At 37.5% G+C, this 26463-nt stretch overlaps 3 protein-coding genes and 4 non-coding genes across 8 annotated transcripts; 1 reads left to right on the top strand and 6 right to left on the bottom strand.

Moving 5' to 3' along the window:
• Nucleotides 1-2272: 2272 nt before the first annotated feature.
• On the bottom strand, nucleotides 2273-9832 carry hrob (homologous recombination factor with OB-fold). Of its 2 annotated transcripts, none has more exons than XM_053239471.1 (10): nucleotides 9196-9832; nucleotides 8985-9038; nucleotides 6554-7525; nucleotides 6340-6423; nucleotides 5918-6055; nucleotides 5580-5688; nucleotides 4418-4503; nucleotides 4208-4330; nucleotides 3834-3969; nucleotides 2273-2484 (listed from the first exon to the last, which is right to left on the bottom strand). In XM_053239471.1, exons 1-10 carry the CDS (start codon nucleotides 9205-9207, stop codon nucleotides 2432-2434), a joined length of 1767 nt encoding a protein of 588 aa, XP_053095446.1. In that variant the 5' UTR covers nucleotides 9208-9832; the 3' UTR covers nucleotides 2273-2431. The 2 variants fall into 2 exon arrangements, with proteins under 2 accessions (XP_053095446.1, XP_026771980.2); XM_026916179.3 differs by having other exon boundaries at nucleotides 3834-4029; nucleotides 9196-9830.
• Nucleotides 9833-14343: 4511 nt separating this feature from the next.
• rps11 (ribosomal protein S11) lies at nucleotides 14344-16883 on the bottom strand. The gene is made up of 5 exons (XM_026917205.2): nucleotides 16769-16883; nucleotides 15666-15800; nucleotides 15391-15466; nucleotides 15005-15134; nucleotides 14344-14548 (listed from the first exon to the last, which is right to left on the bottom strand). Exons 1-5 carry the CDS (start codon nucleotides 16781-16783, stop codon nucleotides 14425-14427), a joined length of 480 nt encoding a protein of 159 aa, XP_026773006.1. The 5' UTR covers nucleotides 16784-16883; the 3' UTR covers nucleotides 14344-14424.
• On the bottom strand, nucleotides 14827-14911 carry LOC113528649 (small nucleolar RNA SNORD35). Its single transcript, XR_003402965.1, has one exon. It is a non-coding gene; the product is annotated as a small nucleolar RNA SNORD35 (small nucleolar RNA).
• LOC113528650 (small nucleolar RNA SNORD35) lies at nucleotides 15243-15327 on the bottom strand. Its single transcript, XR_003402966.1, has one exon. It is a non-coding gene; the product is annotated as a small nucleolar RNA SNORD35 (small nucleolar RNA).
• On the bottom strand, nucleotides 15548-15632 carry LOC113528648 (small nucleolar RNA SNORD35). Its single transcript, XR_003402964.1, has one exon. It is a non-coding gene; the product is annotated as a small nucleolar RNA SNORD35 (small nucleolar RNA).
• Nucleotides 15869-15954, bottom strand: LOC113528651 (small nucleolar RNA SNORD35). Its single transcript, XR_003402967.1, has one exon. It is a non-coding gene; the product is annotated as a small nucleolar RNA SNORD35 (small nucleolar RNA).
• Nucleotides 16884-19130: 2247 nt separating the features above from the next.
• baxa (BCL2 associated X, apoptosis regulator a) lies at nucleotides 19131-26202 on the top strand. The gene is made up of 6 exons (XM_026916072.3): nucleotides 19131-19243; nucleotides 21134-21182; nucleotides 21321-21479; nucleotides 23540-23675; nucleotides 23907-24011; nucleotides 24434-26202. The coding sequence occupies exons 1-6, from the start codon at nucleotides 19210-19212 to the stop codon at nucleotides 24530-24532; spliced, it is 582 nt and encodes a 193-aa protein (XP_026771873.1). The 5' UTR covers nucleotides 19131-19209; the 3' UTR covers nucleotides 24533-26202.
• The last annotated feature ends 261 nt before the right edge of the window (nucleotides 26203-26463 follow it).

The following is a 26463-nucleotide window of genomic DNA, read 5'->3' as shown; positions in this document are numbered from 1 at the left end:
CCATTCTTTCAGTCTTAATGAGAATGAGTCGCCCTCTAGAGACTGCATAGAATCCTGCAGTGCTTTCACAGTTGCCCTGTAAAGGTAACTGAATAACTTCCGGTGAGGCAAACATTAAAGAAATGAAGCTGGACATACTTATGAGTTTTGTTAATTTTTTATTTACCAGTTAAGCAAATGATACAGGCAGATTAAAAAAGCTTCAGACAGAATTGGCTTCACACTTCAGAACTGCACTGCAGAGCAAGAAGTGTGCCTCAAATCTCTAATTGATGCCTCCTTGATCCTACATCCTTCAGTCCGTGACCCAGAAATGAATCAAGGTTCGTCTTTGTTAAGGAAAGTAACAATTCTTAAAGCACACTCGGAGGAATCAAGCAGCGAGTAGTTAAGTCTTTTTGATGTATAAACGTAAGGTATAAATGCTCCAACTCTCCCCCAGAAATAATTCTAATACAAGGTACAACAATAAGAACCACAAATTCAAAAATGATAAACTAAAGCTAAATAAACAATGAGTATGAATAAAATCCATGAGTCTTGGCCTTGCAATGCTTCGTCTTACAATATGAAAAATAATAATAATAATAATGGCAGGTGTTGAGTAGATTCAAGTGATGAGTAGATTCTTGTTTAGGCTCAAAAACCTGTTGTGTATATACAGATGTTATAAAAGGTAATACAGCTGGGCAGCATGTCATTAATAGGTGAATTCACTTTTTGCTTTAAAGTGACTCTTCAGTGAGTAAGGTCTCAAATATGATTTTTCTTGATTTCTCCTGTGTTTATTTCCATTCTTTCGCACCCTTTTTAAAACCTCTCACTTTGACTCCTCAGAGGGAGGAGTCAAGAAGTGAGGAAGGGAAGCAAGGAGGCAAAATTAAAGAAATAAAAAGAGACACACTTAGTTCCTCAAGACCTGGTATTTCTGCATTTCTGCATCCGTGGGTTTCCTCCTCATACCACATTGTCTGTGGATTCCTCTGATATTCCTGACAGCTGCAGGCCTTCCAGCCTGCTAATGATTTAATGAGGTGTCTCAGGCAGGGTCCCTGTGCTTCTGCGGCTCAGCTAATGTGTATGCAGTTTAAACACAGATTAACTCTCCTCTGGGACTCAACCAAGAACAAATACATTTCTTCTTCCCCTATGCAAGATGGAGACCATTTCAAGCATGATTTCTTTATAGGTTACTTTCTGATCATTCCTGTCTGAGCCTGGGATTTTCTGTGCTGAATCTTGGAGCTCATTAAAGTTCAAAGGAAGCAGAGAAAATGCCACTTTTTAAACCTGTGACACACTTTGGTTGTTAAATTAGCAGTTAAATTAAACTGTCATTTTGAGCAGCAGCAAAAAGTCCAAATAACAGTTCAGCAACACTCAAAAAGACAAACTCATTTAAAAACTCAATTACTATTCCCTTTGGACCTTGGAAAGTCTTCTATCACCGTCACAGATGTCAAAAACCCATGTTTTGCATTTTAAAAAAGTAAGTCTCACAGGTAGAAAAGGAAAGTTTCACCATCTGGCAGTGCTCCTTTCCTAGCAAAACAGATTTCCTCTCAAAGCACTCCAATATTTACAGTCTGTCAATGGATCTGAAGAGTTAAAATAATAAGTGTGAATTGGATATGACGTGATAATCATTAATGAAAGAATATGTAATTGCATACCGTCATAATGCAAATGGGAATATGCCTCATCTGCGTGTGATGACATGATTACTTGCATGAGGAGTAGGAGGAAATGAGAGAAAGGTGAAAAAGCATAAGGAGAAAAGAGACACAGCTACAAAAAAAAATTCACAATAATCCTTATTCAACAGGTATTGGCATAGGACAGATTTTGACATGAATAAAGTCTATTAAAACCACTGACAATGACCCTAAACGACCTGTTATGTCTTCACAATCTTCACAAGCGGATCAAACTGTCAGACTTTTGTCTCAAGAGCCGCTTTAAATTCAAGGGCGCAGGATGGAGTAACCATGGAAACCTACAACAGCACACCTGTCTCTATGACAGCTCAAATATTACACTCATCAATACACTGAGCTCATTCACATTTCCACTGAGAATTCACAAACAACTGTGAATGCCTGAGTAACAGGGTGATGCTGGTGTGTAAAAGAAAATCATGATGTGAAATTAGCATGAACTCATCTGCTGAAATGCACTGCGTTCTTGTATTATTTAACCAGGAAGAATTAACCCTACAATACTCAGGTTGGGGGAAAAAAAAAAAAAACACTCACAAAAACCCTGAAGACAGTTCAAAGTCAAACATTTATTCTTCATCTTGTCTAGACAACTGCTTTCTGATTATGTACATATCTTACAACAACTTCTATACACAAATTGAACAAAAAAAAAAGCACAGCTAAGCCATTTGGCTGTGGTCTGGTAGATTTCTATGGTAATGGTGTCAGCGTCAGGCAGAGTAGGACTCCACAGGCAACTCCCCAAGCAGCTCATCGAGATCATCTACAAGACACAAGTAGATTAACAAATTAGCATTTAGAAACATATGCACATAAAATTAGTTTCACAGATGTTAACCTTTAATGAGCGTCTAATAATTTCATCAGATCTCAGTGAATTAATGCATGGATTTAGACGCAAATGATAAAATTGCCCTCTACTGCCCTCTTGTGTTTCACAAACTAGAATGGAAAAAAAAAATAAGTGACCCAAGTCCATTGTTAGACAATGTCAAATCTCTAGTAAAGTACATAAACCTTTATATTCATAGATTGTTACCATAGAAACAACTTTCTCACTACAGGGTGTCCCAAAAGTCTCCATACATAGGGGAAATTAACACTTTTAGCAAAAATGTCTTCCAAAATTTTTCATTCTTAGTTTATATATTTATTTTTTTCAGATAATCTTTAAGAATGCCTTTGAAAAAGAACGTATTGACATAGCTGGATTGGGAAGCTGTCGAAAGGTTGCGATGGACTTTAAAAGGAAACATGGCAAGCACATCACACACGACACTGTTTCCAAACTTATTAACAAATTCAAAAAGACTGGAAGTGTTGTGGACCAACCGAGAGGCGGACGTCCACAACCGACGTGGTGGTGGCAAACAGTCTACTATGTATTTAGATTTTTGGGACACCCTGTAAAGCTGGCTTTACATGTAGTACAGCCACACAAGTTTCGACCTGCATTAAAACAATTTCATGCAACTTAACAGCAACTTAAAACAAACAAAAAAAAAACCCATATGCAACATACGCAGCAATGATGCTTCATTCAGTGATAAGTTTGCACAAAACTTGCAGCCATCAGACAGAATAGAAGCAATAAGTGGAAAAAAAAAAAAGGGGTAAAAGATAATAATCGCGTGAAAATTGTGTTTACATGTACAAAATAATCTCTAATGCTGTTTACACGATCACTGCTAAAATCAGATAATGAACAGATTTAGTGTTTACATGAATGCCCTCATTGCTGAGCCACAAAACATAATTAAATGTAAATGCTGAATTGGAAAAAAAGTCATTGTTGGTTAATCTGCCAAAGATTTGAATTCTCATAAATTGTCCATTTCTCTCAGACCAAAGTACACAATAGTACAGTGAATTTGAGTCATGAAGCTATTATTTTTGAAATGATAGTGTCTCTAAATGTTACATCACTATTTAACAATGCTTTTCTAGCCATAACCATGTTTTTCATGCCTGCAGGTTAGCTCAGAAGTCTGTCTCAGATAAAGGCCACGCTGAAAAGATCATGTATTGATTTGTGCAATAAATCACAAACTAGGCGTAAGTGTTTGATTCCATTTTTGATACAACACACTCAGCTTCTCAATATGACTACACCTGCATCCCACTGAGCATCCTCTGAGCAGTCAGGTCGTGTAGTAGACTGAACCACCCCATTAGCTGGAACTGTAAGTTTAGCCGGGATGCTGCTCTGCTCCTCCTCCTCATCATCATCATCATAATGCAGCTCCATCTGAGACACAGGGCACTCGTCAGGCTTTGAGGACTCACAATGCAGTAATCCAGCAGGTTCCTATATTTCCATTCAACACAATGGGTGATATTACAATCAACAAAACTTTGCTCAACAATGAACATTAATCAAAAAACATCTTGGGAAAATTGAAGAGTGCAAATCTACTTCTATTTCCGCTACTGAGCAAATACCCATTCGTGTAACCCTGCTGCAATTGGAAAACATGGCCACAAACCAGTGCAGGCTGGGAATGCTGGGAGGAGGCGTGGACTGCTCCGCCAGGAGGGTAGATTCGAAGAAGGTTATTGGGTGTTACATTCAGGTAATGGTTCCTATTAGAGGGGGAGAACACGCCCACCTAGGCAAGAGCATCATACAGATGCTTTAAAAATTCTAGTGACCACACGGTGAGTAATGCAGTATGATTTGAGCAGTGGTACATTACTTGTTTGAGAAGCAGCACTGCACCAGTCTTTAGCTCCCCCTGTCTGTCCTCCAGCAACCGTCTGTGAACTGTACCCTGCATCTCACCTAGTTAATGTATAAATACATTTGCAAAACTAAAGTGTCACAGATTGATACACAATGTACAGGGAGAGAAAAGGGCTATACGTAAATCGCTGTAATGCACATGGAGCTGATTTCTAGCGGATGCTTTCAATGGTGCCACTTCACAAAGACCTAACAGAAATGTACAACAAAATCATCCTCCCCTTCTAGGGCCCATAGCTGACGGGGTGATTTTTAGCATTGCCAACAACCCTGTCTACCATAATAGGGTGCTTTTGCACTTGCTGTTTTATGTTTTGTTTTTACAGAAAATGCACTGCTCATAGTGCTTTTTGTGCTGATGTTTTTTGTTTTTTTTTTTTAAAAAAAAAAAAAAAAAAACAACTCAGTAATCACACTCTGCAACCATAACAATGCCCTCATCAGTCCTAGCTAGAATAGCTAACTGACTAACTTAGCACACTGTGTAGATTAGATTTATTATTATCTATAATAAAGATTAAATGAATAAAAATAGATGATTATGTCCAACTTTGGAAGCTCCTCTATGACCAAAAAACACTGGAAATCACTTTTAAAAATCTTCCCATGTAAAACCTTCTCTGGTGGATTGGGAGAAACAGCAGGTGTTAAAGAACTTACTATTACAGTATGATACCCTTACTGAAAATATCACAATACCATAACATATAAGCAGCCATATTAAAAACACACCACACTGTAGTGACAATTAAAGGAAAAATTATTAATAAATATAAATATAAACAAACATCATTCACACATACTGTTCATTTAACATATACTATCCTTAAACAACAGTTCTGAACAATTTTTTAAATACTTTGAACAAAACTTTCACATTTTGTTCGTGTTGGCTGACTGTCAGATTTACAAGTAACATACAACACTTTTGTTAATTCCTGAGAGATGTGCCTATGTCTACTTACAGTTGCTAAGCCATGATTATTGTTTAGGGAGAATTTTAGCATTGGAAATATGACCCTAGATTTAATCTAGCTCAAATGTTTCTACTTTGACACAATGCTAGGGTGTGGAAATTGCCATACACATACACATCTGCATGACGCATGCCTTACCTGTGGGGTCTCTGAACACTGCTTTGGCGTCAGCATGTGTGTGTATGATGCTCTTTAACACCACGGCCATGTTAGGAACCTTATTCTTAGAGAGCTGCCTTAAGGCCGCCTAAGAAAGACAATTTGTTACTGAATAACAAATCAATAAAAAAGGAGCAGAAAAGTCATTAAGCAAAGAAGAAAGAAAACAAAAAAACATAAGAAAACAAATTAGACACAACCCCAAGGTCTCTGAATTAACACAACCATTAATTACCCTGACAAATAATTAATGTCTGCTATTAGTGCATATTTAAGACAGTGAGGAAAACAAACTGTGGCTAGAATGCTTTGCTTACTTTCCGCAGCACCATAACAATGCTGTATGAATGGAGGAAACAGGAAGGGTTTCTCTCATCCAGTCCCATCTCAGCCTTCATTGCTGCCCACGGACCTACACTGAACTCCTCTTCATCATTTACTTGAGAGCTCGGGACCTGTTTATATCCACCCATACACACACACACACACACACACACACACACACACACACACACACACACACACACTCTCAGACAATGTCGGCACTGATGCATTCCCTGATTGGTAGCTGTCATGCGATGGGGAAAACTAGCAAGGGAGTGGGAACTGGCTAATGACCAAATTGGGAGATATTAATTAAAGTACATTTAAAAACACACGCTGACTGAGGGTATAAGGACAATGATCTACAGAAAGAGATATGTATAGAATGTGTGTGATAATGCGTGTAGTATTGTACCTCACTGCGCAGGCGAGCCACAGCCCCGTGTGCTGGTGTCTGTGGAACTGCCACAATGATGTCATCCAGACTCCGCCCACTGATCTGTGGAATTAAAAAGGTAAGCACAGACAAAACAAACGTGTATGCAACTGACAGAACTATTTAAACCTTCCACATACAACACCCCCAAATTTCTATAAAGTGAGCTAAGGTCCAGACTCTCAGAAGTCACCTGTTGCGGCAGAGCACCCGCTGGACCAGGAAACCGTCGCGTTTTGGGCCGAACAGAATCACTCCTTGGCCTCTGAGGCGTCTTACTGGCTGCAGACACCAGCTGGACCAGGTGATTAGTCAGGACGGGCATGTGGAGTGGATGGGGTGTTTGTGGAGTCAACGGAGCAGGAGAAACAGCCTGAAACAGAGAACGATGTTCTGCTCGAGGAGTAACAACTCCTCTTTGCCACTGAGATGTCGCTCTCACAGGTCCAGGAGTCACTGGACTGGTGAAGCGGCAGACTGGAGGTACAGAGGGTTGCAAGTTGTTTTGTGGGAAAAACGTAGCAGAACACGGGGAACGGATAAAGGACTGTGGGGGTGCAGATTTCAGAGTAGTGTTGCAGAATCCTCTGAGAGAAGATACAACTGGTACATCTTCACTAACAGCTGATAATCTCGTCCGTTTAGCTGGGGAAATGTTGTCAGATTCATATTCTGTGTCTGGAGCAGAAGCTTTCTGAGGAACACACTCATCCAACTCCTCCAGATCTACATCCCAGTCATCAAAGTCATCTTGAGCTGGAATGTCTTTCTTGGGAACATTGCAGGTGCCAGATTGAGGGTTTGACTCGTCAGGTGGAGAATTTAAGGGATATTGCAGAGATGAGATTGCATTAGAGCCCCCAGAAGGTGATTGAAGAGAAGCAAGAGAAGCAGAGGGTGTGCGAGGGACAGAGTGGGAGACGGATAAAGAGTTAGGATTGGCCAGGCTTCTTAAACCTTTGACAGGTCTGGATTCTGAAAGATCTGAAAGTCGTGCTGAAGAGTCTGGCACTGAACTCCTGTTTGAGAAGGTGGCTGATGGTGCATTGGAGCTCTGCTGTGCATCATGGGAACAAACTGCATGCGATTCTTGTAAGGGTGCACAGGCTGGAACTGCAGATGACCCAGAAGCAGACGTGTGTGTCCAGTCAGCATCCAGCAAGTCCTACAGCAAAACAACACAAAATTTAATTCAGTGCACTAGAACATTTGCTCCCTAAAAAAAAATCCCACAATCGATGCTCACTATGTGCCTTTACTGGAAATTATGACATATTTTCTATAGCTTCTCAGCTCAAAATAAATAAATAAATAAATAAATAAATGGCAGAAGACCTCTCAGCCAACTTCGTCTACAAATGTAAGCAGCTTATCGTCATTGTTGTAGCTCTCAAATGATTACTTATGTTAGCAATTTTTTTTACTTAATTTGATGTTCTATAAAGGGTTTGTTTGAATCTACTGACTTTTAAGTGTTTAATGATTTTTTTTTTTTTTAATCCACTAGCTAGCCAATGACCCTGCTTGAAGTACCATATAATGCATATAATGTCAGAAAAATATCGGTCCTGCCTCTTGTTGATAAATGCCAGTGGTGATGTTTTCCAATGAGAGTACATAGTCAGGTCACCAGAAATTGAGTCATCAGTGTCCCAATGTGTAGTGAGCCAGGGTCCTTACCAGTGCCCGAACTCATGTACACAATATACTGATTCATGACCTAGGGAGCTGACTGAGATGCACCCTTGGTCTGGGTGGAAAAACCTTGACTACACGCGCTACCTGGGGAAGCATTTTCAGGAGGAGAAAGAAAATAAAATCATTAAGAAAAGCGAGATTCCACAGACTCATTAAAGGAGCCATTATAATGATGCACTTGACGTAAACGTCCAGGCTCGGAGAAAATACAACCCACTAGAAATTTGCTCCTCCTGTGCTAATCCAATCCAAATAGGGCTATAGTTCACATTCAGAAGTCCTGGAAGCTGTGTCCATCTGTTAGTCTGTTCAGTAATGACTGCTTAGAAGGGCCCTTACAATAATTATTATTCACTTTAGTTTGGAAGCACCCTGTGAGAATCCTTCCTTAGATACCCATGTAGAATTAAATGATTTTCTTTTTCACCACAGGTGTGTTGGAACAAGAAAAATTACAAGCCAGTTGTTCTCTAGGACTGGAAATGAGCTCTCTTTCCCCTTATTCCAACACACCTGATTTAATCATCAGCTTCAATTAATTTTTATAAGTTTAATTATCAGCTAATTAAGCCAGGTATTTTAGCTGAATTAGATGTGTTAGATTAAATGTGGTCCTGTAGTATCGGTGTCCAGAAGCTTGGTTATTCTCCTGATCTATCACACCTGATTCATATCATAAGCTAACAAACATCTTAAAAAAAAAAAAAAAAAATCATCACCAAACTGTAATGGACCTGAGATACACAGAATGATATTCAGGTAGAAAGAAAGTAACGAAGGTTTAACTGATGTATTAAAGCAGGGAAACACACTACAGTGTGCAGAACATGATTGGGGAAAACACTATATTAGTTCAGGTGTGTGATTTGAGTTCTTGACACTAAAGCACCATGTTTGTCATGTCTCTAAACACAAAATGTACACACTTCATCATCCAGATCTTCTCCTACGCTGAAAAGTCCTCTCCACTTGCTGCAAGCCTAAACAAGAGAAAACAACATCTCTCCAGTTACTTATTACATTTTAAATCAGCATTTTTATAGCCATTAATGTCAGACACAATAACTGAGGAGAAAAAGTATCTATTATTATCAGCTAGCTAAAGTTAGCTAAACATGTAGCTAATAGTCATCTTACCGCAGTTGTCATGTCCTCCAGTTTAGTTTAGACTTCAGAAAGAGAGGATTAGCTGATATATAATCCTTACTAAAGGCTACCGCGTCGTCACATCTCTCAAAATGTATAATTTGCACGCAAAATCTTATCCAAAAAAACATCCACCAGGGCGGATTTCCAGCTTGGCGCCGCCACGTTCGAAAACAGCGTGATGTTACGTGATGACGAACAAGGAAGTGGGCGGGGCTTCCCCGTTGCTCTTTACTGTCGCTATGGGAATTCCGGCTCTTTTCAGCGATTCGGATCATTTGGCTCGGTTGAACAGTAAGAGTCGATTCTTTCTTCTTCTTTCTTAAACCGCATATTTCAATTTTTTTCCAAACCGGCATTTTGTAAAACCCGTTTAAATAATTGTAAATAATCAGCATGACATTGGCAAACACAATAAACACCCCTGTACTAACGTCATTGTGCCCTACTGTGTCTGTGCTTGATTAAGAAGATTCATTTCCATTTATCCTGACATCTGATCGCCTACTTTAACACACTTGACTACACTTGACTAACGAACAGCTTTCCGCAGGTTTCTATTGAAGAATTTTGATTAAATTACACTGCAAAATTAAAGACATTGCCAATATTTACATAAAAAAGGTGGGGGACAAACGGCTCATATATGAGAATCAACGTTCACTAAAAAGAGTCGGCTCAATAAGTTGACTCATTCGCAAATGACACATCACTGTTTCACTAGCTTTTTTATTTATTTATTTTATTAAGTATTTATTGGTTTTCCTCATACATAACACCGCAAGTACAAGTACAAACAAAAATAAATTAATTAAAAAAAAAGGGGGGGGGGGGGCACAATGTAATGCACAACAGGATGGATAAGTTACAATTCAAACATGAGTCTAATCAATCATCCTTTGAAGTGACAATCTTAATAAAGTTCTCCCACATGTCAATGTGTGTGATTTCCATTCAGTATTGCTAACATTTTTTCATATGATGCATTCTCAATCATATCCAATTCAATCCACATTTTAAGTGTAGGACATTGGGTATCTTTCCAATATCTAAGTATCAGTTGTGCTGCTGTGACTACACCCACAGTAACAAGGGAGGACTCATTGTTTTTAACCTGAAGAATTTCAGACTTATCTCCTAAAAGACGGTCAAATCCTAATTCACTAGTTTTTTTCAGTATGGAGCATTAGCTAGTTAGCGAAACAGAATTAATCCATGTCACTGTTAACTTAGCTAAGGTTAATTTGTGTTGATTAATTAATAATCATTAAAACCTTAGTGTTTAATAGTCACATGGTGTGATATTTCTAAGTGAATAAACTGATTGTTAGGCTGATTATATAGCAAGAGCTAACTGTTATTGTTGACATTGTGTGTAACACAAACAAACAAACCACCAAATTCCATGCACATATTTCTGCGTCTGTTCCTGTGCTTTTTAATTATATAATATATGATTTAGGATTGTTAAGATGCTAAAATAAGTACCTTACACATTGTAATTATTATTATTATTATTATTATTGTTGTTGTTGTTGTTTTTGTTGTTGTTGTTATAGCTCCAGTCCTATACACAAGTGTCCCTGACATCAAAATCTGTGTAAATTTATAAGGATAGTGTATTAATATTTTTGTGCTGCAGTATTTGCTTTGTCCTCAGAACACATTTCAGAATTTTGATAGTGAATCAGCAATCTAATGTGTTTAATTAATTAATCAGCATCTTTTACCACTATGTTTGATAAATCCAAAGCTATTAGGAAAGATTTGATCAGATAACTAGGTATTTAAGCCTGATGGATAAACCTATGCCATAATCTTTGTTTTTATAAATGATCATCTTTTTTTTATTTTGAATGAATGAAATAATGACTTTAATGTGTTGTGCATTTAAGGTAAGGTGTTTATCAGTGCTTCATTTTATAATGATAAAATTGATGTTTTTAAGCACCTAAATGAACATAATAAGATATATGTCAGCGTTCTGTATATATAAAGTATTTGTAGAGTTTGTGAGCTCTCTGCCCTGGCACAAGATCTTTCCCTCGATCTAGAACAGTAACATGATTTTTGTGAATAACAGAGAATTGCTGAAGGGAAAGAAGCTGATTACAATGTGTGACAGCAGAAAAAGAGAGAGGGGGAAAAAACTCACAAATCACCCTCAGAAAACAAGAAAATGTATGTGTTTATTTTAATTTATTCTGTCCATTTGTTTGATTTTCAGTAAATAAAAGTCAGAGTAATTTATATGAAGCTAAAGTTGTATCAATGCCTTTCACACACAAGCATAAAATTCACAAATATACAGTATACAGAGTTAAATAAATATTTACAAACACCCAGCAAATGCACAAATAAATGTAAAGTCATTCATATGTTAGCAAATCATTTCAAAATGTGCAAAAAAAAAATGTAATATTTTGTAATATTTGTAATATTTGAATACATATTTAATGTTATAAGAATACAGAAAAACTCATTTTTACTAGTGTAATACAATACACACAAAGCCATTTGTATCTGTATTTTACCATTTGAATACAAATATGTAAAAAGTGTAATAGTAAATAATATTTATTGTGAGCAGCCTGACTACATTTACAGCTTTAAATGGATTTATAAATGAATTTGTCAATCCTTTTAAGATTCGTTAAGTATTTAGGTGAAGTCATTACCCTGCCTTGTTAGTGACAGCAGTAATACGGAGTGTAAACACATCAGCAGCACTTATTACTGAATCAATAACCACAAAACAACATCTCAACAGGATGCTCAGCAGGATGCTCATGAATAAATATGACTCACTTTTACATAAACATAGAAATGCAAATATGTAATTTGGTCACATTTATTATCACTATGTCACACAGAGCCCTGTCCCCCTAAATGCTTTCAACCAGTGCAGCACAATAGCTCCATTTCTAGAACAATGCTTGGTAAATAAATGTGGTATTAATGGGATATCATATCAGCCAACACGTTTAAAAGTTCAGATATACTTAATGTGTGGAGTACTAGTGTCTAACTATGATTTGCATGAAATAAATATTATAATATTATAAATAATAATAATATTATTATTATTATTATTATTATTATTATTATTATTATTATTATTTTAAGAGGCCAAGTTGATGGGGGTTTTTTTTAGCCTTCAGAGTAGGGGGCTTTATTTTTTGTTTTTTATTTGGTTTTTAGTTGTTTTTTATTTGTTTGTTTCTGTTTGTTTGTTTAACCGTCTGACTTTTTTCCGTCATTGGGGTTTGTACACTGGTAACTCAGTTAACCATCACCAGGCATGTGGAGATGTTTACAGAACAGTTTCAGTGTTGAAGCTGCTGGTGAAGGTCCTGGAGATGCTAGAGAAGATCCTGGACAGTGCTTTGCAAGGATTCTTCAAGCATGACACAGAGGCCTCTGATTCTCTGTGTGAAGCTGGAAAGATGAGAAAAGCAGAGTTACAGCTAAAAAATAAATAAATAAATAAAAAATAAAATAAAATACCTGCTCTTTAAGCTTGTAATTGGGACACATGATGTACAAATGGATAAAAACTGAAACTCTTAAACATGAACATCATGCTCTTTAAAATCATGAGCTAACATCATAAATAAATATTATAATTATTGTCGTTATACTTATATAAAGTACAGTATACAAAGTACTAATGAAGGTCAGAAAGATGTGATTAGGCTAATTTGCACTTAATTGATTAAGATTAGTCGTATTGCCTAACATAATAGTTAGTCTGATATTAGGTAACTTGTTAGCAGCCTTGGCTAATGGTTTACAATATAATATTTAGCCTAACGTTATAATATAACTATCAAGCTAGCTTCGTAGTGTCCTACCAACAACAACAACAACATATCCACCTCATTAACATTGTGTCGTCCATCTTTTGAGTTATCTAAATTACTTTTAATAGAAAATAAAGCATGACCTAAGAGCTGTGTTATCCAGCCAAGTGTATAGCACAGTGTATTTAAATCAGCATTGAACACTGGATCATTTAGAGTTATAAAACACTACTTGCCCAGGCAGGGCAGCACTACATGGACATTACCATGCAATAAAACACTCGGACTTCTCTATTTTGATGTAAAATTTCTCGGTAGTGTCCTAGAGATAGGAAAATGTCCATCTGTCAGAACTTAATTTTCACACCACTCATTATATTCACTCAGAGCTTGAATTTGGAGCCCAGTGCAAAGTAGTGCAATATAATTAAGAAAGGTAAGTTGTTGGTTTCACACAATGTCTACATATATTTGAGTCCTACCTTAAACAATACTGCCCAAGTGTAGCAGAGACAGTGTTTACTTGCTGCTGTGTGAGATGTTCATTAGTTAATACTAACAAGTGATAATGTTCAGCACTGATAAACCATACACACTTATTGACATTTGTTTAAATGTTGAGGAAGGCCACCTGAACTTTCCGCTTTATTCAAACAATGACTAAAAATTAAGTGGTGTTAAAAGTTCATACATTCTTAAATTGAGTGCTGGCCTCCAAGTGTATATATTAAAACTTCCTTTTCATCCTCAGTTCCGAATTTTGCCCGATAACAATCACAAACATCTTCATTTAGATGTTTATATTGGTCTTCCTTTTTACTCAGTGACAGAATAAACATAGGCTTATGTATAGGTGTTTGTTACTTGGCTTGTTTGATTTATCATAAAAAAAAAAAGACATAAGTGGTAATTTTGTTTAAGTTACCTGTGAGGCATTAACACTTAAGTGCATGGTGCATGCTATCTAAAGCATTAAAATACTTAGTAAAGCAAAACCCGTACACCTTATACCATACACTAAATGGATTTAAATCAGGTAACAGTCAGGAATTAACTATATTACTGCATTACTCTGTATGGCAAGACAGTAAGTAGAAAACTTCATACCACAAAAGTATAGTCACAAGATATTAAAAGTGGATTAACTTGTGAACAAGCAGTCTTTAATGACACCAAGTTATTAATTATTTGATTATAGAATGTTTTATCCAACAGTTTTGAATGATGTCTATATGGTTTGTGTTCACCAGGGATGTCCTTACTTGCAGTGCATGGTCAGAAATGTTATGCAAGCAATTCCAGCAAAGTGGAATTTAAAAAACAGAACAACTTTACACAGATTTAAAGAACAGATTTAATTTCACTTCCAAAAGTCATGGCAATACAGCGGAACCCAGAAAATGTTCAGCAAACAGCTTTAAAACTTCTGGAATTGTTTCTTGGCTCCTGCTGCTTTGGTGACCTTCAGCACGTTGAACCTCACAGTCTTGCTGAGGGGTCTGCACTCTCCAACAGTGACGATGTCACCCACAGTCACGTCCCTGCAGGAAACGGACAGAAAAACCAGAAGGATCTTAAACCCTGGATGAGGGAGATGATGCTTGGACCCTCTCATCACAAATTCACTTCACTAGACAAACAATTATCACTTGTGCTGAGCCAAGGCAACCAAGAAACCAGCATCACTAAAAAGTACATCTGAAAAAACGAGTTCAGCACTGTATATTCTTTATCATAGATGCATAAGAGAACAGGTAGCAGCTTAAATTGTTACACAAAACAAGCCTTCTAAATACTTAACAAGACTGTCCAGACTGAAAGAGCTGCATCAGTAATGCCATTAGGCAATGTCGTCAGAGCCTCAAAGACTTGGAAGACCATCGTGAGAAAAAACATCATATGCAGCTTATTACAGAAACAAGCTCTACCTGCAGCTATAACAGCTTAAAGGGTACTTCAAACTTTACAGCTGATTAGATCAAGCATCCTTAATTCACCTGAAGCAGGGAGAGAGGTGGACAGACATGTTCTTGTGCCTCTTCTCAAAACGGTTGTACTTGCGGATGTAGTGCAGGTAATCACGTCTGATGACGATGGTCCTCTGCATCTTCATCTTGGTCACCACACCTGCAGCGTTAACACCAAAGTTTAAGATTAACTGCATTTACAAATAAACTGTCACTAAAAATTAACAGCTATATGATAAAATTTCAACAGCGGAAAGGTTTGTGGATGCTGGACGCTTCAGTACTGCCATAAGGCAATGTCGTCAAAGCCCAAAGGACTTGGAAGACCATCGTGAGAAAAGACATCATTTGCAACCCAGTAAACACCACAAACAAGCAAAAGATAATCAAAAGATAGTCAAGCCAAGGCAACCTACCAGACAGAATACGGCCTCTGATGGACACATTACCAGTAAAGGGACATTTTTTGTCAATGTAAGTGCCTTCAATAGCCTATGAAGAAAAAAGAAACAATAAATCTTCCTGTAAAACAATGCAGGTTGTATGGACTTGCAAAAAAAGCAAGGATTTAGAAAAACTGCATCAGCATAGCCATAAGGCATTATCCTCAGAGCCACAAAGGCTCAGAAGACCATCGTGAGAAAAGACATCACCTGCAGTTAAAACAATATGACTGCAAATTTGAGCTCACCTCTCTGGGGGTTTTGAAGCCTAGACCAACATTTCGGTGATAACGTGGGAGCTTCTCTTTGGCACCCGTTTCACTGACCAGTACTCGCTTTTTGTTCTGGAAGATGGTGGGCTGCTTTTGATAAGCCCTTTCATTCTGCCAAAAGAAAAAATATTGTGTTGCATGAAGCAAGTGAAGTACATGGTTTAGGAGGGTTAGTAGTAAGGACTGCATCAGTGTAGCCGTATAGGCAATGTCGTCAAAGCACCAATGGCTTGGAAGACCATCGTGAGAAAAGACATCATTTGCAGTAGGAAGAAGTCAGATGAACCTACACAAGATTTTTTTTTTTTCCCCCATATCATTACTGAATTGTGCAGATCTAATCAAATAATGATTTTATGCAAACAAGAGTTTCAGAACATAAAGAGACACTTTGACTTTAAAATGGCACCCTGGACATAATGGTCAACAGAGAAGTAACTTCTTCACCTTTTCAAAGCACATATACAGGGAAATGCAGTTTCTCTCCTTTTTAAAGCACATGTATAGGAAACAGTTCAGGATTAAATGTTTACCTTCCGGCAATTAACTTCAATAACTGGTAGTTTCGGCAAGCAATTCAGGTTCCCAACCCTGGCCCAGGAGTACCCCCTATCCTGTATATTCTAGCATTTTCAGCACATTTCTTAAGGGAACACACACACACATGGATTTCTCATGAATCTGAGATATTATTCAAAGCCATGTGCTGGCGAGGAGCTTTAATCAGGGACGATAACTAGGTATGTGTACACTTTATTCAGATACTCAGCATATCCAAAAAGAAATATATATATAGAAAACTTGTAATAAACCATTCAAACTGAGATCATTTTAACAAAGAAAATGTCTCTCTCGCTGTACAGGAGAACACGCTATACTACCGCGCGCGGCCCTCGCGGCTGTTTCCGCTCCGCTAGTCCAAAAATATCACATAATATCCACAGACACCTTCCATAAACCACCAAATTTACATATATATCGATTTTCTGTGCTCATATATGTAAAAAAATGCGATAACTAGCTGAAACTTTTCGCAGAATAATCGCTTTATGAGTACCACGCCGTTTGGCTGAACATACCTGAGTGTCCGCCATCTTTGCCAGCCGAGTCGTAAAGAGAACTACACATGCGCGAGACAGACGGAAGAGCCGTGCAACCGGAAGTGACGCAAACTAAAGGCGGCCCTAAAGTATACAGCTACAGGCATGATAGTACAGTACAAGCAAATTAGATACTTAAATGACTAAATGTATTCTAAATTAATTAATTAATTAATTAATTAATTAATTAATTTGTATTAAGTGAAAAACATTTATCCAGTTATTTAACCAATAAATTATATTATAACAATATATTTGAATGAATATTTTCAAGGTTCAAGAGTCAAGATTTTATTTGTTACATACACAGTTATATACAGTATATAATTCGCAGTGAAATGAAAGCCTGGCCTACTCCTCTTTAGACTGTGCATTTAAATACTAAATTAGAAATCAGAAATGAATAAGAACTAATTTAAATAAATAAATAAATAAGATAAGATAAGGGAAGTAAGAAATATATGTATAGGAATGTGCAAGAAGGGATGTACAAAAAGCAAGGAATGTGCAAAAAATAGATGTACAAAGTATGCATTATGTTATGCGTAGTAACAGTACAAAGTGCAAAGTGCAGTGTGCGGAGTTTCCCCTGAAATGAAACTGGACAGATGAAGATCGGAAAAATGCAGCACGCTCTTTTTCCAGCCTTCAGTTACCATAGACTTCCTGTCAGGTTAAATCAGTCTGGCCGTTCATCTTTGACCTCTCTGCTCAGTGAGGCGTTACCACCCACAGAACTGCCGCTGGATGTTTTTTGTTTTTTGCACCATTCTGTGTACAGGTGTGTGTGAAAATCCCAGATCAGCAGCTGAAACACTTAAACCAGCCCATCTGACAGCAACTAGCATGCAACGGTCAAAATCACTGAGATCATATTTTCCCCCACTCTGATGTATGATGTGAACATTACCTGAACCTCTCTCTGCATGATTTTGTACATTTGCACTGCTGCTACAGGATTGACTGATTGGCTGTGCAGGTGTACTGGTGTACCTAATAAAGTGGACGATGAGTGTATATCTTATAAAAGAAAAAGGATATGAGGAAAAAATATATAAAAATAACGGCGATCATCTAGTTGCGTCTACAATAACATCATGGCACAGTAATGTGATGTACTTCAGATGCCATAGGACAGTTTTTGCCCTCAGCTCTGGGCGTAAAGGAAGAGGGAAGCCACCAGAGGGCGCTGCGCCTTAAATGTGATTGAAAGTCAAAAATCTGGCTCGAGCCCAGCATTTTATCAGGCATGCAAATTAAGACCAAATGACATTTGGGGTTTTATATCGCTGGTTTTTCACTGGCAAGCGGTTTAGACGCGATCTGAGTCTTTACTGGGAAACAACAAGCACCTATTAGGTACTTGAGTACATAGGTATAGTCTTTATTAAATTTATATTAATTATTATACACTTTTTATACAATTATTACACTTGTTCTAAATATATAATAAATAAAATTATATTTTAATACTACTTATCTACATATTATATAGTTCATAGTCAACATAGTAAGACAATTTCTGTCAGATTCCTCGACATTTCAGTTGTTGTATCATCTGGGTCTTTTTAGCTTCCACATGTGCTTGTACTGTATTTCTACCAGTGAACCATTGACCCTCCATGTCTCATATAAGTATATCTTATGGATCTTAATTTTTAAAAACAAGCCTTGAATATACATTATATAGCCAAAGGTTTGTGGACACTTGACCATGACATTCATATGTGCTTGATGAACATCCCACTCCAGATTTAGACCTGCTTTGCTGTTATAACAACCTCCACTCTTCTGGGAAGGCTTTCCACTAGATTTTGGAGTGTGGTTGTGGGCAGACACTGATGTTGGATGAAGAGGCCTGGTGCACAGTCAGCGTTCCAATTTGTCCCAAAGGTGTTCAGTGGCGTTGAAGTCAGGGCTCTGTACAGGACACTCAAGTTCTTCCACTACAACCTTAACACACCACATCTTCATGGAGCTCACTTTGTGCAGATTGTCATGCTGGAACAGGTTTGAGCCTCTTAGTTCCAGTGAAAAGAAATCTTAATCCTACAGCACACAAAGACATTCTATACAATTGGGTGCTTCTAACTTTGTGGCAACATTTTGGGGAAGAACCACATATGAGTGTGATGGTCAGGTGTCCACCTACATTTGGCCGTATAGTGTATCTCTATGTTGCTGTTGTTGTTGTTTTTAATATACATTTTATTTACGATTTTCCGTTTATATGTGAAAAATGCTGTAATAGTAACATATCATTCTATTTAATAATTAAAAATAAATTTTACAAAAAAAAAATAAAAAAAATTTAAATAAAGAGGTAGATGAGTGTGCACTTCCGGGTACGCCCTTCTTCCTGCCCCTAACATTTGCGTCACTCGAGGCGGAAGTCTAGTGTAATTATTTTTCACGCGAACATGGCAGCAGCGCTATCAGGAGAAGGCGATGCGGGTAAGAAGCCTGATTTAACCAGTACTGTTCAACGAAGTGTTCAGGATGTCTAACAAAACATTAGGCTGATGCATCTGAGTAATTTGTATATATTTATATTGCCAAAAAAGGACACGGAAGCTTCGTGAAGCTCATGTTAGCTAGCAGGCTAGTTAGCATAGCTTAGCTAACAGTAGACAGAAACATGCCCGTACATATTCTCAGCTCAGTGTCAGTGTCAGTGTCAACAAAGACTGGCGTTAAACACTCGCTCATATTTAATAAACAGGTATTTCATCATAACAGCTTCCTGGAAATAAAGTGTTTTATCAGTTGGAACATGAGCTGATGACGACGGTGATGTTGTTTTTCTTGACAGAGGGATGACATCATCATCATCATCATCATCATCATTTCTGTGATGATCTTTTAGCTCCACCGGTTAGTCAGTGTTTACTTTAACTAGTGCTGCTCAGGTGTGAAGTTTAGTCATGTTAGAAAAATATGCCATGTCCCCTATTTAGAACAAATGTCCTTAATATTACACTTACAGAGCTTAATATTACACTCAATAGAGCCACGAGGAGCAGTGTGGTCAAGTGATCATGTGCAAAGTGAAACTGAAATTGTGAGATTTAAGTTACTTTGCTAAATCATTGTTTGTCTTTGTAGAGAAATGAAAACTAGCTGTCTCATCTTCAATCTGTGGTCATTCTTTCACAATGAAGTACAGCACTATCATTCATTCAGTCATCTTAAGTAAGCGCTTTATCCTGATTGAGGTTGTGGTGAATCCGGCGCCTATTCAGGGAACACTGGGCATGATATGGGGACACACCCTGAATGAGATGCCAGTCTGTCATAGGGCATCATGCGTGCCTGCACACACACACACGTGGACACGAGGAGAATGTGTGAAACTGCGCAGACAGTAACCCGAGCTCAGGATCATACCAGGGACACTGGACACTGTGAGGTGGAAGTGGTACTTGTTGCTACACCGTGCCACCTGACAGCAGATTATAGTAGCAGGACATTAGAGTTAAGAGTGCTTTCAAAAACATTTTCCCACAAAGTGTAACAGAGTGAATACTCCGATATACACGTAGACCAAATGATTCTGAGGGCTGTATTAGGTGCAGTTATTGCGAAATATTTGATTTGTATCTGTTCTCTCAGTGGAAAGTTTGCGAATATGAATTATTTGAATAATGTGTATAATAGTTCAGAAATTAAATATGGATTTTTTTTAACAGCCAAGTGGGTCCCTGGGTGCAAAAAGTTTGACAACTCCTCCATTAGAAGATACTTAACACACAAAACCCCAGTTCACTTAGAAGACGCTTCACCTAATTCATTAGTCATATAGAGGCTTATAGGAAACAACTGAACAATGGCAGTGAACAAGCATACACCCATTAACAGCTGAACCTAAAAAAATGTAGGTGGCAACATTGGCAAATATTATTGTACAGCAGTCAACATATTATTGTCAGTGAGAAGACCATAATCCTGTGCCTCATCCTGTCTGCAACAGTTCATGGTGTTCAGTGATGACTCACAGCACATAACAGTGCAAACTGTTAGGCTTTTATTCTAAGTCTGTGAGCTACAAAGTTAATGAAACTGAAACTTCACGTCCCTGTATGCCCTTTTGTGTATCCTTCCTGTCATGTTTGGTGAGAAATGAGTATTAACAAACAGGCTGAAATGTAAGCTTGTCCTTAAATATCAGTTCTGTCTGTTTTCTCATACGAGATTAAACCAAGTTGATACAAGCGATGGCTTGAACTGTGACATATTATGACTTAGTCTTAGCCCCTCACTCTCTCTTGCTTTTGCTCACCCATTCTCTTTCTCTGTCAGTACTCACACTCTCATTGTGTTTTCTTTCATGTTCTCTTTTCACAGGCACCATCAATGACCAAATACTAGAAGTAGGAGCGGTGCTGCTGAGAGAGTGAGGGTCCATCCTGTCTTCCTCTATTTTATATATATATATATATGAGCACACACACATACATATACATATATATACATATATATTTTTGCTTCATCTCTCTGTCAACCACGACCCTTCTTTATCTTTGACCCACAGTTTTATTTATGAGCGAGTTCGTCGTCATGGGGACAGCGATGCTGTTGTATCGAGGAACGAACTGGGCGGGAGTGAGCTGTGTGACCCCAACCATAAGAAACTTGCTCAGTGTTTACAGCAGATTGGAGATGAGCTGGACAGCAATGTAGACCTGCAGAGGTGATTTTGTTGTTATTATTAGAACATTTAAAGACAAAGACATTTCAAGACAGTTACGTAACATGATAATAACAATGATTAGGTCTGTTTACAGCTCATTAACCCCAAGGTGCTCACAATGATTAAAACGTTACACATAATACACAAAATGAATGACAAAAAAAATGCGTTTGTGTTTTAATTATTTAAATAGTCTCAAATTTGAATGCATATACAGTCTACCATGTGCATAAATCGTAATGTTTCTTATTAGTTTTTATTTACTTATTCCTTGTGATGTTCTCTTGTCTTTGATATTTAGATTTAGCTAGATTTTGCATGTAGAAATCTGTCATCTTCAAATCGTCTTCATCTTTTTTATTTATTTAAACATTTAACATACAGGTCAAATCACACACCTCTGCCTATTCACTAAATGTGCTCACTATATAGAGAAAGTAAGTGGCACTGTGAAACCTGTATATGCCAAATGAAATGCCAAAGAAAATTATTTGTTCTATAGAATATCACATTTAGGATATCATATTTGTATATAATAAAAATTTACATGGTCCACAAAACATAAAAATAGTAAAAAAAAAAAATAAGTTGTGCCATAAATCACGTGCATTTATTGAGAGCTCTTTTCCTAAATCACTAGACAATGGGAGCCATTTGGTCAAAAGATTTAGGAAACTTAGGCTCGATAGACTTTCATTAGGTGACTAAAAGTAGGACTTGGGTACTATTGTGGTTTTTATTTCATCTAAATGCATAAATATTATGAAAATTCAAATAGCAGTCGGACAGTGCAGTATCTTCTGACAGCCCTAATCACGAATAAACACCACTATGCAGGCAGTGCAGTTTTGGGAGGACAGTAAGGATTAGGAATACCGATGAGCCATGAGACAAGTTTGGGAATAAAAAAAAAAGTGTGCGAGGTTGTAACTGTTGCAGCTGTTTTCAATTCAACATTTTCACCAATTTGATCACGTGCGAAAACGCACCCATTACCCAGCTCTCCTGTGCAGTCACAGGCAGCGTAACACACTCGGAGAAGAGCACTATCTGTCCTCTTGCGCACACATGAGCTTACGGGTGTCCCCGACTGGAAAGAGTTGCTCTGATTGCCAGGAGAGAGAGACAGTAATGCCATCCCGTCCACACTAAGAACACGTTCGATTTTGCTCTCTTGCCACAGCTAAAGATAGGGATCACATCCCCAAGATCCCAACTTTGGGATTCGATCTCCCGATCTCCCAGCGATAAGGCAAACAGTTTTGTGTTGCGCCACAATAAATAAAATTCACCCAGCAGAAAAGTCAATTCATTAGACATGAAGTATGCATTAGCAATTAGTTTGTGAATTCACATTCCTTGGTATTTTGAAAAGTATTTTGCATTTCTCTGTCGATAAATAGGTCATTGAGTAATAAAAGTTTCCTTTCATGTCAGTTATAAAAGTGTGAATTCTGCCTAGTTCTTGTATTATATAATTTTATTATTATGGGTTAAGACATATATATTTTTAGACTTATATACTTAGACATATATATTTTATTGTTCAAGCCATCCTATCCATCAAAAACTACACTTTTTTTTTTGTTTATAACTATAATTTTTTAAATTCTCTAACAACTCTTCGCTTACCAGGAGTTCCACAGACAAGATGCTTATCTTACTGACAATGTCTTCTGTACAGTACGTGCTATAATATCATCATCACAGATTGCTGATGTCATATAATTACAAAATTACAGGTGATAGTGGTTTTACACAGGATGTTCCTACCACCTGTTCATGATTTTTATAATGTGAAATACAGATCTTGCAAATATGGCACTAACAGGTTACTTGAGTCATTAAAGCTCAGTAATGGCCCTTGCAGTTTGGTCAGATTTTTTAGCTATGCAACTCTAAACTATATTTTAATATACAATGTATATTGTTATCTGTTATTTTCTTCCACATGCATGTGTGTGCACAGGAGAGAGTCAGAGGGGATGGAACAAGGAGGAAAATCCCATTATTGTACCATATTTTTACTGTTTCTCTCTCTCTCTTTTTCTCCGTGACAGAATGTTAGCCAACTCATCGCTCCAGCCAACTAAAGACGTGTTTCTGAAGGTGGCATGCGAGATTTTCTCGGATGGGAAGTTTAACTGGGGCAGAGTGGTGGCGCTTTTCTACTTTGCTTGTCGACTTGTGATCAAGGCAAGGACACACACTCAGCCTTAATGAAACCCTTCCTTCTGTCTCCAATACGAGATTCTTTATCCTTTTCATGTCCAATTATTCTCAGTGTAGCTTTAAATAGAGGGGAGTCTCATTCTTTTGAAGCTGTATTTTTCCCTATCCCTGTATCTGTCCCTATTAGCTATCTTTACATTTGCATGAATCCTTATTGCATTTTTCTATCTGCCACTCGTTCACACGCAATCTCAGGCTCTTGTGACAAAAATTCCTGACATCATCAGAACCATCATCAACTGGACTCTGGACTACCTGCGGGAAAATGTGATTAATTGGATTAGAGAACAGGGAGGCTGGGTAAGTATCTCACTGCTTAAATTATGATGCTATATTTAGATTGGGACATGAAAGAAAACATTTCCATATTCACCTAAGCTCATACATTATGGGCATTTAAATATACTGGACACTAATACCCCACCTAGATTATTTTAAACAAGTAAGCAAATACACTTATTTGATCTAAAGAGTTGTACTTATAATTTTAACGAGCATAAAAAGAAAAAAAATAAAAACAGACACAGAGACAGTGACAGTGATATCTACTTTAATTAACCAAAAAGCTATCTCAAAATTATTTTCTGAGTTTATTTAAAAATTGTAACAGTGAGAGCAGATCATTGAGTATGTCAGTTTTGTAGGGCGGCACAAGTCTGTGAAAAGAAATCCAAATCATATTAGTATTCCTGAAGTAATTCTTCTTTCTTTCTCTCTCTCAGGAGGGGATCCGCTCTTACTTTGGCACACCAACCTGGCAGACCATTGGCGTCTTTCTGGCCGGAGTTCTCACCACTGTGCTGGTCATGCGCAAGATGTGAAAAGAAAACAAAGTGAGAGAGCGAGACTGGTAGTAAAGCAAAGAGAGAGGACGGAAAGAGGGGGAGACAGAGCTGTTAAAGGGAACAGAGAGATGAAGAGAAAGAGAGAGGGCAATAAGAGGCAGATCCATTGTTACATGAATGGAGAAAGAGATTTGACTGAGATTGGATGATAACGAGACAGCCAAGCATAATGTTTAATTGCTCCACTTCGTGACTCTTGAGCCTATTTCCTTTCTCATCTCTCTCTCTCTCTCCTTATATATGTGTGTGTGTATGTATGTATGTATGTATGTGTATGTGTGTGTATATATATATATATATATATATATATATATATATATATATATATATATATATATATATATATATATATATATATGATATATACACACACACACATGCACTGAAAAAAGGAAACAAAGAGAGACGGACTGAGGGATGTGCAGGAGGTTGTGTTGGGCCTTAGTTTTACGTTATTTATTTTCATCATCAGGCAAAGTAAAAAGTAATTGTCTTTGTCTTTATATATGGAGTAGATTAGATGTTTAGATTAGACTTTTGAAGGAATTGACAGACTCTTCCTGTCCTAGGAAATGATCTGCATGCCTACTTGAATCACTCTCTCCTTGCAATGAACACACATAGGAATTGCACATACTTACTCCTTGCAAAGGGTTTATAAAGGCTTTATAAGCATGCCATCGATATTTTACCTCATAATGTCTTTTTTTTTTTTTTTTTTTTTTTTTTTTTTTAAATGTCATCTGAAGTTGTAATTGATAGCAGTAGGTTCAGGAGGTACTCTTCTCTGTCTCCCTTGTTCTTTCTCTCTTTCCTTCCTTTCATCTCAACACCCAGATAGTCCTACTAGCGAGCGTGTATGCGTGTGCATGTGCGTGTGCGTGTGCGTGTGTGTGGGTGTGGGTGTGGGTGTGTGTGGGGACACAGTTGTGATTTTGGTGCTGAACTCATATGCAGAGGCACTATGGGGGTTTGCAGCTTTGACTGAGAATAAGAGTTAATGACAATCTAATAATGCAGGGATTTTATATGAGTCCTGGTTGGGTTCCTTACCAGTTTCTCACAGATATGAGCCAGTTAGTGAGTGGTGTGCTCGGACCCAGAATAGGACAGAAAATGCTCTAACAGTCATCTAAAACTTTATATAAATTTATATAAAACTTGGAGCTCAGATTTTTTTTCACAATTTTGAATTCGATCAACCTGCTGGATTAAAGAGCAATAGATACTCCAAATATTCCAGTTTGCTGCAAGCTCCCTTGGTGTGAAGAGGTATGTGTGTGTCTCGTTAGAAAGTACACACTTGCACATAGACATCGACCCGGTCTTCTCAAAGTGGTCTTAGTACTGTACTTTTTTCCTTGATTATTCAAAACCCAATCACATGCAATCACACTTTTATACACCTTCTCATTTTGTGTTATTTGAATACAATATGTTTTTAAAAAATATTTTCTTCTTATGTTGACAGTGCCTTGGCCTTTTTATTATAAATCCACTTTGATACAAGCACCATTTTCCTGTCTTTTCTTAATGTTTGTATAATTGTATGAATTACGCTGGATTGAGCTGTTTTCTCTCTGTGAGCCCTTTACCTTTTTTGTAAGTTGTAATAAGTAATAATAAAATGTTTTTATGAATTTCAATTCTAATGGATGGCGAAGGACTTTATTATGGGACTTAAACTTGACTTATCAGGATTCGATTATTCTGTAAGCATCACAGTGTTCAACTCACCTTCAGTAAACCGATACCAGCTGTGGATATTATACTGATTGTTTTAGGTTGTACCACAGCACTGCTGAATTCTCTAATCTGAAGATGCGGATTAATGTTCTATAACAGCAGCTCTGGCAGTAGTTCCAATTCAAATTACAGATTATATTAATGTGCTCCTTCTAATACAT

The sequence above is a fragment of the Pangasianodon hypophthalmus genome, chromosome 13 (genome assembly GCF_027358585.1).
Source record: "Pangasianodon hypophthalmus isolate fPanHyp1 chromosome 13, fPanHyp1.pri, whole genome shotgun sequence".
In the NCBI taxonomy this organism is placed as follows: Eukaryota; Metazoa; Chordata; class Actinopteri; order Siluriformes; family Pangasiidae; genus Pangasianodon; species Pangasianodon hypophthalmus.
Note: the sequence above shows the minus strand (reverse complement) of the source record. Positions and strands in the feature narration are given on the sequence as shown.